At 36.4% G+C, this 14,499-nt stretch overlaps 1 protein-coding gene across 10 annotated transcripts in view; it reads right to left on the bottom strand.

The window, feature by feature from the left end:
- Sh (Potassium voltage-gated channel protein Shaker) overlaps positions 1 to 14,499 on the bottom strand; it is a 165,296-nt gene that overhangs the window by 16,369 nt on the left and 134,428 nt on the right. For 6 of the 10 annotated variants that reach the window (XM_089265094.1, XM_089265095.1, XM_089265096.1 and 3 more), the window contains 7 exons: positions 9,433 to 9,556; positions 9,200 to 9,368; positions 8,863 to 8,959; positions 6,029 to 6,224; positions 5,777 to 5,898; positions 4,920 to 5,073; positions 4,016 to 4,187 (listed from right to left, as the gene is read on the bottom strand). In XM_089265094.1, coding sequence (XP_089121220.1) covers positions 4,016 to 4,187; positions 4,920 to 5,073; positions 5,777 to 5,898; positions 6,029 to 6,224; positions 8,863 to 8,959; positions 9,200 to 9,368; positions 9,433 to 9,556 — 1,034 coding nt within the window. Of the gene's footprint in view, positions 1 to 171; positions 302 to 4,015; positions 4,188 to 4,746; positions 5,074 to 5,776; positions 5,899 to 6,028; positions 6,225 to 8,862; positions 8,960 to 9,199; positions 9,369 to 9,432; positions 9,557 to 14,499 lie in introns of those variants that run through there. The other 4 variants (XM_089265088.1, XM_089265090.1, XM_089265093.1 and 1 more) reach the window with 2 other exon arrangements.

The raw sequence follows: 14,499 nt of genomic DNA, 5'->3' as shown, positions 1-14,499 counted from the left end.
AGCGTTATACAATACATGGAGAGCAGTTAATAACTTGGTTAGTTCAGTAGACACACAAATAAGGCAGCACAGTTGTTATTAGAGTTGGTATTTTGTTGTTGTTGGTATTTTGTTGTTGCTATTGTTATCAATTTTGGATTTGGAGATGTTGATGTAAGTTTTAAGTTGTACCTCATATCACCATATCCCACCGTAGTCATGGTCACCACGGCCCACCAGAATCCGTCGGGTATGGACTTGAAAAAGGAACTTTCGCTGCCAGCCTCCGCGAAATAAACGGCCGATGAGAATAGTACAACGCCTGGGCGCAATTTCAAACAGAGATCAGGCGATAGATTAGTTTCAGTTTCATTAAATATTATATATATATATATATATATTAATATACACATATATGTTGAGTGGAATATAAACAAAAATTATGATATTGACAAAAATAATAATGGTATGGAAAGACAGGCAGACAGATAGGTTGAGAGAGAGAGAGAGAGAGATACAGACATAGAGGTTGATATATAGATATAAATAGAGAGAAAGAGTATATTTCAGTTAGTTTTCTGCTTGGGTCTGAGCTCGTTTTAACCTGCTGGGGAACTGTTTAATATATAAATATTAACATATATACATAAATATATATGAATGAGAGTAGCCTTAAGTGTACAGTATGTGTAGAGTGCTCGCTAGTCGACTATAAGCGACTAGGAACTCATTTAAATTTTTAGTAAAATATGGTTTGTGTATTAAAAAAAAAAAAAAAAAACTGATTGGAGAGAGAGAGAGAGAGAGAGAGAGAGTGCGAGTATTGGGCTTGTTTACTTTGATATTATTCTGTGCACAAACTATAAAAAGGTGTTACAAAAATACATTTTGCAAAGTGAAAAAAGTGTTGAAAAAAACTTGTTGGATCACTTCTTTATTTCGCTTTAGAAAGTTGATATGTCTGTGTATGTCGGTTGTTTTAGGTTATACAGGTAAATAAGTGTGTAAAAGTGTGTGTGTGTGTGTGTGTTTTTTTTTCATAGATCGCAAAATATTACAAATCGAAAAAAAGGGAAATGCTCACAACGAAAATCTTCGGCTCAGACCGAAGGCTCAGTGCACAAATGTTGAGATCACACCGAAACTCTACGATTTGGCTAACATTTGTGCAGTATATAGGCTGATCATCGGGAGAAGCAAATGGCAAGTTATCGATCTATCGATCAATCGATTTGCTTGACCTTCTCTTTTCGTTTAATGTTAGGTTAGTATTGCTTCTAAGTTGTTGCAGCTAACTATAGTATCTAGTATATTAAGACATTATTTAGTAATATTTTGGTATTATTTTTGTTGTCGGTATTTTTTCATAATTGTATAGAAAAACAGAGAAATTATCTAGATAATTACTTTGTACAATACGAAATACATATATAAGTATATTAGTTAGTATGATATATGTATGTATAGGTATATATATATATATAGGTATATTAAATATATACTACACTACGGCAAGCCAAATGATATTCGAAATAAAAGAATAAAACATATATATATGGAGAATATGTTGTTGCTATGCATATCAATTTGGCCGCATCATCAGTGAAGAAATATCTCTCCATAAGCGCTCTAGAATTTCCGTTCTCTTGTGAGTTCTGTAAAGTTATTCTAAACTAGTTAATAATATATGTATTTATATGTAGGTATAATTAGAGATGCATAGCAGGCGCTAGTACTTATCCAACTATCCTGCCATTTGATTTTAGCCACAAGAAATGAACACCATATATAAAATAAAATATGTTAAACGAAACGATAGTCAAACACAGACAAAACTCAACTCGAACGCAAACTCAAAGACCTCGCTTGAGATAATCTTGATTTCTTTTATTATTATTATTTTTTTGTTTGTTTGTTAGTTTTTCTTGTTTATCATAGTTAAGTAGGCGATATACTATATATATCATATATACATTGAGTGGTAAGTATTTATTAGTCAACGGATACAACAACAAACTATAAAACTAAATGAAAGCCAAAGAAACGACATCAAAAACAACGTAGATGAAGTTACGTTTACAGATACGATAACGATTACGATAACGAGTACGGTTACGAATACGATTATTACGATTACGATTACGTTTACGTAATGCGAAACAACTTGGTTATGTTAAAACGTGAACAACAATACAAAGTATATATATATGTTTATAGATAGAGTATATGTTATAAAAATATTTTTTTTTTTTTTAGTTTTTGAAAAATTTTCATTTGAATTCAGGTTTTTGCTAAGAATTTTAGCATTTTTCTAGTATTTTGCTAGCGTTTATCTAGTATTGTTGCTAGTATGTTCTAGTATTTTTTTAGGTTTGTGTCATCTTGGACAATTCGACGCAAAGAAGTTTGCCAATTTTAAGGCATATTGGGCGCAGTTTGTGCAGAAAAGAAAGACAGAGACTATAAGATATGAAAGTGGATAGTGGTTGATTATGATGATGAAATAAAGCTGGAATCGAAAAATATAGTACAGATGATTATAGATTGTTATAGATGGAATTAAAGTTAAATAGAGCATTATACTGCAACAAAATACGTATGAACCTTAAAATTGCCAACGACTTTAGCGTTTGGGGCGTTCATATAAAAACCATAAAAATTGTGTTTTTACACTGTCAAAGTATATCAGGAGTAATAGACTAAAATTCGAGTACATTGACATTAGATTTGTTTTCTAGCCAAAAGACGATGGAAAAAATATGTTTAAGTCGGCATACATACAATGGATATGTATGTATGTTACGTTTACTGATACCAATACTGTTATCGACTAGCTAAAGTCTTTTCCGGACCCAAAAATAAATAAATAAATCAAAATTAAAATATACTTTTAAATGAAAAGAAATATCGAAACGGGATTTTTGATCATTTGTTGTTGTTACTATTACTTAAGCTAATTAGTAGACGACAATATACTATATTTGTAGATATATATGCATATTTGTAGCGGGTAATTACACATACATCATATATCTCTCTATAAATATTGAGATATTACGCTCTAGAGGCGCCTAAGTATCTGCATCTGGTATTTAATCTATATAAGCTACTCGTATACTAAATAGTTGGGTTTCGTATAGTTTAGTTTAGTTTTAGTTTTAGTTTTAGTTTTAGGTTTAGTTAGGTATATAAATAGTATAGATCGTATATTGTATAGACATGTTTTATTCTTGATGGTATTTTCATGTATACGTAAAATATACTGTAGTTGTTAGGTAATAATTAGCAATAACTAGACTTGTAGAGTAGATTACTTTAATGTATTGTTTACTTTAGTTTAGCTTGTATATGGTTAAATAAATATATCTATATATATGTATGTTGTATATATAGATAGTTCATCATATGGATCCTACGTAAAAGTATATATGGGTAACTTATTCAAAAATACTGGCAGACAGAAAAGATCATTCGATCGTTTCAAAGATGATCTTGAATGCGATCTGGAGCTTTGGTTTGTGGGATTTGGATATTTGAAATGACAAATGAAAATTGTTAAAAAGCATATAAATTGACTCATTTAGCTCGATTTGAAATCGAACAAAAGTTTCGTTTTTGTTTTTCATGAGTATTTGTATTTTGTGTTTTAAACAAATAGTGAGGAGTTCAAAAATGTGCTGGCTTTTTGTATGTACTTAAATTATATATGTATAAATATTCAAAAGTTTGCTGTAGCTGTATTTTTTGTTTGTATTTCTTGGTATTTTTAAAGCAGGATTTAACAAAAATTGTTTCCTGGTGTTCTTAAGTGGTAAATTGGTCGGGTCTGAATTGTTTTTGGAGTGGGCTCATAAGAGTATTGGTCGCTTGTCGTAAGTCATTGTTTAGTATCAAAAATAGTTGTCGTTGTAGTTGTAAGTTAACAGTTAGGTATAAAAATATGTATTCAAAGTATATGTGTGTGAGTATATGTTTAGCTGTTGTAGTTTTTTTTTTTTTTTTTTGGGTTTTGTTGGCTGCTTTGTTGTTAACTTACCTATAAATAAGAAAAATATAAGTAAACCTAATTCCCGCATTGAGGCTTTCAGAGTTCGTCCTAATATTTGTAAACCCTTCGAATGCCTAGATAACTTAAATATTCGAAATACTCGAACTAATCGTATCACTCGTAATATTGCCAAGGACATAGCCTGATTCGATGACTTGTCCTAAAAATTTATAATTATTTATAGATTTGTAGATTGAGATGTATGCAACAGGTTGTTTTGGTAAGTAGATCATTTAGATAAGGTGTATGTAAATACATATGTGTATATATATATATATGCATAAAGAGAATGTATATATATATATGCATGCATATGTATGTTTGTGTGTGAGAGAAAGTGTGTGCCACGAATTAATCGTTTCGAGTATTAGATTTTAGTTTAGTTTAGAGTTAGTAGTTAATGTACAACAATGATTCGCACTGTAATACGATATGGCAAGAGCACTAGGATAGGCATTTATAGGTAAGTAGTATATATATCAAGTATATTACGTAGGCAGAAGCATTGCTATTAAATCATAAGCTGATTATATATGTACGTATTTGTATATGTATATGTTCAATGTTTCTCGCAGTTGAGCACATTCATATCATTGTTAAAGTGAAATCATAAAATTCAAAGCAGGCAATTCATTTATTAATTATTAACAACAAAAGAAAAATCAAAAGAAGAAAAAAGATTAGTTTTACATTTTTTTTTTGTATGAAAGAAATTTTGTATATTTTCTTTCTTCTGTTCGAAACAGAAAAACATTTTAAACATAACACAAATGCAGTTTATTTTTCAATTTGTACTTTTTTAATATGTACAATGACTTGTTTTGTCGTGTGTGTTTCTGTGTGTGTGGGTGTGATTTAGCTTTACAGTTTTGGCCAAACAAAAATCTCATACCTGTGGACTGACTGGCGCTTTTGGAAGATTTAACGTATCCTCCTCTTCGGCAACGACAGTCGCTAGTGTTATAAAGTACGGAATGATGGCGATTATGTCGATAACATTCATGACATCCCTGCAGAAATTTAATTTGTTCGGACATGCGAGGAACCTGCGCGGTCGCAACACAAAAAAAAAATATAAAACAGAAAAGAAACAGAATATTGTACCAACGCGTTTTGACAGAGACGTCAAGGAAACACAAATACACAGAGAGATAGATATAGATTTAGAGAGAATGAGAGTCAGAGAGCGAGAACGAGAAAGAAAGAGGGAGAGAGAGAGAGAGAGAGAGAGAGAGAGAGAGAGACAGTGAGAGCGAGAGACAAACATAGTATGTTTAAGAGTAATACAGTGTGGAAAAGAAGAAGCAAAAAAAGAAAACGTACAAATATATTACATATATATATCAAGATGTTCTATCCATTGCATGAAATTTATTAAGATCTAACTAGATATTAAAATAAGTAAATCACGAGTAATTTAGCCAAGATCTAACTAGATATTATAATAAGTATATCATGAGTAATTTGGCCAAACTTAATGATCTTATCCTTGGTCTTCTTTAAACTTCAAATTTTTCTTATTTATTTAAGTTCCCCTTGAGTCTTGAATAGCCACCATCGGTTTGTATACAGTTCTAATAATGCTTCACAGTAATTTAGTTTGGTTTCGAAAAAAGGAATTTAGCTCAAGTTCTAGGATTCAGGCGCCTCTAAATATAGTCCCCATTGAATTGCGGGGGGCCCCGGGTCGGTGCTAGGTCTTATATATTGATTTATCGATAAACAATAAAGACTTAATGTTATTCATACCTGACAGTTAGTTCAAATGTAAACCAAATAATACATAACGTTTCTATAAGGAAGAAAGGATCTGTGATGTCAGGCACCTCGTCTTCCTCGATTTTTGTGCCATTTGTTGTTGTATTGAACACCTGCAAGAGACAAAACAAGCAGAAACCAAAAACACAGACAGGGAATATGTCAAGCGATTGATTTACAATCAGATATATCAGATATAAATATTGGAGTAGCTTTTGGGTGCTATGCTCGTCTGGTACGTACCTTGTAATGCTTAAATTCGGGTAATGTTTCTAGACAAAATATAACAATTGATAGCAATATAACAAATACACTAATTATAGCTACAACTCTGGCGGCTTGCGAGCTCTCCGGGTACTCAAAGAGCAGCCAGACTTTTCTTTGTTTCTCATTATCCGGTAATGGTCTTTCTTCCTCTTTAATAAAGCCTTCATCCTCTCTGCATGGGAAGATAATAAGAGATTGTCGGTTGTTAGCGACATTCGTATATGTATATGCAATGTGGTGTATGTGTGTGTGTTGAAGCTTTCTTAAAGCTCATTTCGACTTGTCTTGGAGTTGGCCCTAAGCAGCGTTTTGGTTTGGCAGCCAATTGGGGAGCTCTACAATTGCAGTGCACTAATTCAAATAAATCGCTTATCGATTACCGCTCATCGATAAATCGCAAGATCAATAACAGGTTGAAATGATAAACATGAAGCGTTGTGTTTTAGGTTTGATACGGTGCAATTTAAGCCTACGCTTAACTTCCGGCTTGTCATAGTGCTTCTTCCTCATCATCTTTGCTCCGGTTTGGCTTGAGCGACGCTGGCCACAGTGCCCCCTTTCATTGCCGTATGAACAAAATTTTAAGCTGGTGGTCAAGTGATTAACAAGTGATTCGACAACGGCCTCGAGCTTTCATACTCTTTCGTTCGTTCTATTGTCATGGTACAGCTGTCGAGTGTGTGCGTGTGTGTGTGTGCCAGTGTGTGTGTGTGTATCGGTCCTTCTCTCTTTCTCTGTGAATGTCCTTTGTGCATTTCCATTGTTTAATTCAATCCGCATGAAAGCCACAAAGTATGTAAAACGTTCAATAATTGCCTACTGAAGTCGATTGAATGAGAAGCCACAGATTTCAGTACGTAGTAACAACAACAGGTATAACAATAAGTATTGCTGCCATAAGTGTATGTCTGTGTGTGTGTGCGTGAGCCACTTCCCCTTTCATAATATGAACTCAATATTGTGGTTTTAAGTGTGGCATTCGAATAGCTGGGCTCAGGTGAGGGGAGCGTGGGGCCAACGTTGTGAGTTAAATACGTTTGATTTCTCCCCTCTGTGAAATATTCACTATTTATGTTCCCAATGACTCACACTTCCAGTTTCTTAAGGGTAAAGGAGCGAGTAAACATTATTAACAGGAGTGTCATACTTCCAAGTTGCATGCTACATACTATTTATCATGTACAACATATATCATGTTTAGTGCTTCAATATAGACTAATTTCCGTAATATATTATATTAAGAATTAATAACATTTGGTTGCATAGTTAATGGTAGTATATTGCCCTCTTTCATTTCCAAAATCATATTTATTATATGGCATATAAACACCTTGTCCTATATGTGATGTTCCCTGTTCCACCTAATTTACATTTATCATAGCCAATTTGTCTATTAGGGAGAGTGAATGCATGCAACATTTGATGTTTAGTGTTCCATTCCCTTGTTTCCCTATTACAAAACGGGTTTGTTTCGTGTATGTATGTATGCATATATAAAAGCTATTATATTGGATTTGTCATATTTCGAATACCATGTCTCGTATATATATATATATATGACATGTTATATATTACTTATTATGTTCCATTCTCATATTCTATAAAGTTAAATATCACATGACGAATCTGTTTCATTTCATATGTTTCACTTTTACACAAAACAAGAGCAGCTCCATTCACTCTCTATAATTGAAATACCACGTCGTTATCACAAACATGTATGGTATACGCATGTCATGATTTTCATGTTCCATTCTCTTGTTTCATATAACGAAACACTTGCGGCTCATTCGGCAAATATCAAACGCCACATTTCATATATCCCATATGATTTTTATGCATGGCTTGTTTTCTGTCATGTTCCATTCCCGTGTTTCGTATATTTTTTAACTCAAATATATGCCATGTTTCGTATGCCACATTCCACATACACTATAGCATCCGATATATTACTATGCAAGACAATTAATAGACAATAACAAGAGACTTTCGAAATATGTATGCTCGAATGCTACACTTTCAAGGAAATTCCCATGCTACATACATACTCAAATAATCAATAGCAATTAATATAATTTAGTGTGCAAAGGTGTAAAGTGGAAGTAGAACTGAAATTCTACTCAACTAATCAGATTATGCATTTATCAAATACTGCTGCGGTCTCTACAGTATGCAATCTACTGTGCAATATATGTATATAGTTGCTTGCTCGTCTGTTTCTGTGTGTGTGTGGGTGCGTGTGTGTCTGTTTGCGGTCTTGTGTGTCAGGTAACTAGGTGCCGTGTTGCATGCCTTGTGGGTAAGGAGCTTGGGTCAACAATCAGCTGCCGCCAATGAGCAAAACCAATTCGCTTTTTGCTGCATTTCAATTTTTGTGTAAATCTTCATATGTGTTTGTTGTTTTTATTTTTCATTTTATTTTTAATTGTATAGGAAACAAGTGGGAAAGTTTTAGATGAGAATGTCCGACTCAAAGATGATAAAAGAAACATTTGTTTTTAATTAAATTATTTAAATGATTTTGAAAGATTTTCATATTAATTTCAAAATTTAATACAATAAGAATTTCTTATATTATTATTTTTTTTTTCAATTCTAAAAGTTAAAATCCCAATATGGTTAATTATTTTTGACTAGTTATTTGCAAAGGTGCATTAGTTCGGGTATTTTTTAGTCGGACACTTTCTACTAAAGCATGCTCACTTGTTTCGTAGCATTCTCATTAATAGTTTAGGAATTTGTATAGGTTTTGCTTTTAGTTTTGTAATTTGTTGTTTCTGTTGGGTACATTTAAGGGGCAACCGGCTTACCTGAATTTATTAATTGCTTGATCACCTAATTCATAAAATTTTATTTCTTCACTAAATACGTCTAAGGGGACATTGACCGGTCTCCGTAGTCGGCCACCTGTGAAGTAAACGCAAGCGAATCGTAATCGTGTTGCATGCGTGTATGTGTATGTGTATGATGGGCGTGGCAGGTTGTATATAGAGAGTAGTGGCGTTAGTTTGTTGATGTTGGTATGTGGTATGCAGGATTTGGTATGTGGGAGAAGAGAAGAGTAAAAGTGAAGAGACATTAGAGAATCGTTCGACATAAGTGATCGGCACTTCAGTTGGTATTCTATCCATCTGGCTGGCCACTTACCACTCTGATAATAGTATAAAATCGCATCGAAGCTCGGACGACTACGGTCAAAAAAATATTCATTTCTAAGCGGGTCAAAGTACCGTAATCTTCGAGCTGGATCCCCAAGCAGTGTGTCCGGGAACTGATTTAGCGTACGCAGTTGTGTTTCAAACCTTAACCCGCTTACCTGGAATGCGAGCAATAATGCTTGTGATATAGAAATTAGTTGATTGGACAAATCGGGCACTTACATTTATAACGACTCTCTCGCAGAAATCATGATCGTGAGGAATGGGTTCAAAGTGTTGTGGTCCGCCACCAAAGCCATGACCAGCCCCCCCTTCTTCGTCTTGACTGCTCAATTTGGGCAAAGACCTGTTGATGAAAACAGAAGATATTATTTAATTAGATATGTTTTGCATAGCAGGATTGACTTAATAGCTCACTAAATTAACAATATCGTGCAAAGACAGAGTGTTTACTCTAAAAATCAGAGTAAGAGGTCAACAGCAATAGGGGAGAGAGAAATCGAAAGAGATATGGTCACAGATGAGAGCGCAAAAAAATGTGAAGAGTGAGACACAGAGAGAAAGAAAGAACAAAAATGAGGGACAACGAGGGAATGACAAAGAATCGTATAGAGAGAGAGAAAGAGAGGGTAAGAAAGAGAGGGAGAGAAAGAGAGAGAGAGAGACAGAGAGAGAAAGAGACAGACAGAGAGAGAAAGAGAGAGACAGAGAGAGAGAATGAATAGAAAGTTCGTATGCAGGGGAGAGAAAAGTAGAGTAGAGGTCGTATAGAAAAGAGTACATAGATATATAGAGGGGATAAATAAAAAAGAGGATAATAACAATAGATAAGAGAGAGAGAGAGAACCAAGGAGAGAGAAAGATAGGATAGATTAAGACTCTCAGAATGTGAAAGAGAAATGGAATGAGCAAACACAGATAGAGGAGAAAGATGAAAAGAGAAAGATGGATACAAAAGAGATCGCAGTAAATACACAGAATAGTATCGTGAGTAGGTCCTACCGAGAAAGAAAGAGATATTTACGTTGTCTTTCTTCATATAATTTTCTCACTTTGTACCCTAATTGCCTTGATTTCTACTTCTAAGGAGGGAGCGACGGAGATGAATAAAGCAGATCGGGCCAAAGACAAGGAACTGCTTAGCCTTAGCTTAAGCAGCGTATCCACACAGAATTCATTGGGAATGCGACAACAAACGTGAGCAATCCAACTGATGCAGCCATTTTTTAGCTGGAGGAGATGAAGCTGGTTAAGCCAGCTGTTATTTGTATGGTTTGTGTAAATCTGTGGCCTAAGCAATGTCGCTGCCACCACTGCGCCCCAATTAAAGATACTTTCTCCAGCATCTGCCGCTAAGCCCAACCAAAAGTCGCAAGCGACGCGCAGGGAAAACCTGTCGGATTTATTTGACTACAGAGAGGCAATCCAGCCCGCCAGCCAGTTAAGACTCGGGCTGGGCTACTCACTCTTATAGGTTCTTTGGGCGACAGCCCCGAGCTGCGGCTTAAAAAGTATTTACAAGTACTTAACTCTCATGAAAATCACAGATATTTCCCATCGAATGAGCCAATTGGATTATGTATTTAAATTTGCTTGAGAGTCCACAGCAGCAGGAAAATGTGAAACTGAATTTGTAGCTGAAACTGAATTTAAAGCTGATGCTAAAGCTGAAGCTAAACTCAAAGCAAATGCTGATGCTTGATCTGAAGCACTTTGACAATCGTCTGTGCTTGTCACATATTTTTGTACAAATATTTCGTATACTTGCTTTGCTCGTGCTGTTTGTCAACTCAATCTATAAAAATGAATGTCATAAATTGGAATTTGTTTTGGGCGAATTTCGTATGCAGAATGAAATATGCACGAGATGCATTATGCAGCAATCAAATCAAATGCTGAGCTGTAATTGATATTTGATGTTTGATATTTGATGGGCTGTGTGGTATTTGCCATTTGGTTGTTATTCATTTGGCTGTGCCTTTGGCTTTTGGGGCATGCAGTGTGGCAAGCCGCACCTGCAGCAGTCTCACCTCCCCTGCACCTGCCCCTGCCACTGCTCCAGCGCCAACCCCAACCGCAGTCACATGTGGCATACCGGGGCCCATTGAAAACCATTTAATGCGCATTCAACTGGCGGAAAATAGCAATACTTTTTGGCCCGATGCCCTGCCACACGCCACATGCCACACACCCCCGCACACCCGCACACCCACACCCACACACATAACTCTACCTCCTGCGCTTGCTGTAGCTGTTGCTGTTGCTGTTGCTGGTCTTGAGCCCGCGGCCGTACAGGAAGGCAATAAATGTTTACACATGTAATTGAAATTGTATTACAATCCACATAGATATGCCCACTCGCTACACATACACATATAAATATACACATACATATATATTGCAGCTGTAGTAAGAGGCGTTGCATATGAGGAGGCGCCACGGCTGGCAGAGTGCCCAAAATGGCAGCCAAAAGAATTTCATGCAGCCTTTCGCCCTTATCGCTGATGTTGCCAACAGTGTGCAGCTGTTTTCCCTGTTTTCATTTTCTTTTTTCGAGCTGCGGGTGTCCGGCCAGGCAGTCCTTTGATACCCTGCACACATGCAAAGCTTTGTCGAATTCTTTAATTGAAATTACAAGTGAAATTGCCTTCTTATCCTACAATAGCTCAACATTTATTAAGCCATAAACTACAGAGGAGCTAAGGAAGAGATATGAGAACGAGCTGAAGTACGACGCCTGGCCAAGTCAAGAGAGTAATGATCAAACCAGAGCTGGGGCTGGTAGTTCAAATATTAAATTAATTCTGAAGCTGTGCCAGCATCGCATTGATTCCATGCGACGCAGGAGCACAGCCTTAATAGAATGCAAGAGAATTTCAATTAAATATCCAACAAAAAAGAAAAAGAAAAGAAAAACTATAGATTATAATAATAGTTATAATGAAATTGAAAAAAAAAAAAATAGAAAAATAAAAGGGTTAAGTATTATACATGAAATTAAGTCTAATGACAAATAGTTTTTCTCCTAACTTAACAGCCACTATTATTTTAATGAAACACGAGTTACTGTTCATTTTTGTTCAGAGCACATGTTCTTGAAATAATAGTAAAAAAATGAAAATAAAAACAAGCAATAAATATAAAAAAAGAAAGAAAATAAAATATATAATTTTAAAAAGGTTGAAATAAAATAATATAAATTTTTTTTTTTTTAAAAAGGAGATAAAATAATATTTAAAGAAAATAAAAAAAATGAAATCCATTGAAATAAAATAATATGAATAAGATAAATAAATTAGTAAAAATTATGTTTGTCTTCATATTCGCATCGAATGGTTTTTAAAATATACTAATCAAATTACTTTCGACTAATCTATGTCGTATTGATTGATTGATATAGTAGCTTGAAATGTGGAAAAATTGATTAAAAGCTTAATTAAAGACTTTCTATGTATGTATGAACTTGATCAATGTGAGTTCTTGATCAATGATCACTATGAATGAAAATGGAATGGAACAGAGTGAAACAAATGCAGCTAAACAGCTGACAGCAAATAATCCAGAGAACTTTGTAATATTGTAATTTTATTTATTTACTAATTTTACTACCTCAAGTGGTTATTTTGGATACTAACTTTAAGGGGCAAGAGACAAAAAGAAATTAAATGAGTATGGATTCATTCATCGACCATCACACGTAGGGTATATGCGGCCGTGGGGCAGATGCAGATGCCGCTCCACTTTCTTTTTTCACAATTTTTGGCTGTCGAGGCGTTGTTGCATGGCATGTTGCCTGCTTGTGGGCGGACGGTGGGCGGACGGGGGGGTATTTAATTAAGCGTGTAAGTGCACGGTTGGCGGTCCAAGAAATGACAGACGAGCCGAAAATCGCCAGGCAAACCAGCAATCTAGTAAAGCACCTGCACACGCCTCACCCCCTCACCTGCTCATCCCCTCACCGCCCAACGCCCATGGCATGAAGGCGTTTGGATGGCTTCATATTTTGGCCACATAATTGCATATTTGATGACTCGCATAGATACACAGCTCCACTTGCCGCAGACACGATGGGCGTGCCAGGCGTGGGCGTCAGTGTGAGGCAACGAAATGCAATTCCGCATAATTGAGATGCCAACTGAGCCGAACACTTGGCCAAGCGGCAACGGCTGCGACTGACTAGGCCGACTCACTAGGCCGACTCACTAGGCGCGATGCTAACAAACTCAGCTTTGAGGTTATGCTGCATGCGTGTCGCGTTGCGTGTTGCATGTTGCATTGCGCATGACGTCAGCGTCGCACGTCAAGTGACATACATATGCATATATGTGTGTGCGTGTATGTGTGTCTGTGTGTGTGTGTGCTTATGCCGCCTTTTATTTTGCCATAAGCACAATCTGTGCATATGGATAATTAAGCACAGGCGACAGCGGTCAGGCAGACACACACACACGCACATACACGGAAGCACACACACGCACACACACGCACACACACGCATACATGTACATGAAATGTCAACAAACAATTGAAGTTTTATGCAAAACGCCAACACAAAACTGCATGCGTGGGTGTGTGTGTGAGTGTGTGCGTGTGTGTGCTCAGGTTGAATATTCATTCACACACACACACGAACTACTTGATGGGCGGCCTGTTTTCTCTCTATGCTAGCGTTAGTGTGTGTGTGTGTGTGTGAGTGTGTGTGTTTATCTATGTAAATGTTTTGGCTGTTGCGCTCTCGCTCTATCACATGCCGCAGATCTCGAACTATATGCATATGCATGTGTGCGTATATGGGTCAGCGGCACGACTGTGACGTCATTGTGCAAGCATCGCGCAACGCCACGCCGTGTCTCGACCTATTTTTTGAAGCCGGGCTAACATTTTCATTTGCTTTTACACGCTGCTTCGCATTCGCAGTCGTATTCGCAATCGCATTCGCATTCGCATTCGCAGTCGTATTCGCATTCGAATTCGGATTTTGTTGCTGCACTTCCGGTTGTGTAGCAGGCGTTGCATAAGCAGCTACGGCTTCTGCATGCAGCTGAAGTTCAATGCGATAGCAGTGCCAAGTCGAAAGCAGGTCGACTCTAGTGCAAAATCACAGCTCATAAATCTTATGGACAGCATCATCTTGGTAGGCCCTACCCCCAACCCCCCTAGTCGACCCGCTCGCAGCACCCGACGACCCCTTTCCACGCCTTGCTAAGCCTCTCACTTTGCCTGTCTGCCTCTGTGTGCGTGCGAGTGTGTGTGTGTGTGTGTGTGTGTGTGTGTGTGTGCTCTTGTCTG

The sequence above is a fragment of the Drosophila navojoa genome, chromosome X (genome assembly GCF_054131105.1).
Source record: "Drosophila navojoa isolate 15081-1374.11 chromosome X, UAZ_NAV_1.0, whole genome shotgun sequence".
Classification (NCBI taxonomy): domain Eukaryota; kingdom Metazoa; phylum Arthropoda; class Insecta; order Diptera; family Drosophilidae; genus Drosophila; species Drosophila navojoa.
The sequence above is the reverse complement of the archived record's forward strand: the minus strand, read 5'-3'. Positions and strand labels throughout refer to the sequence as shown.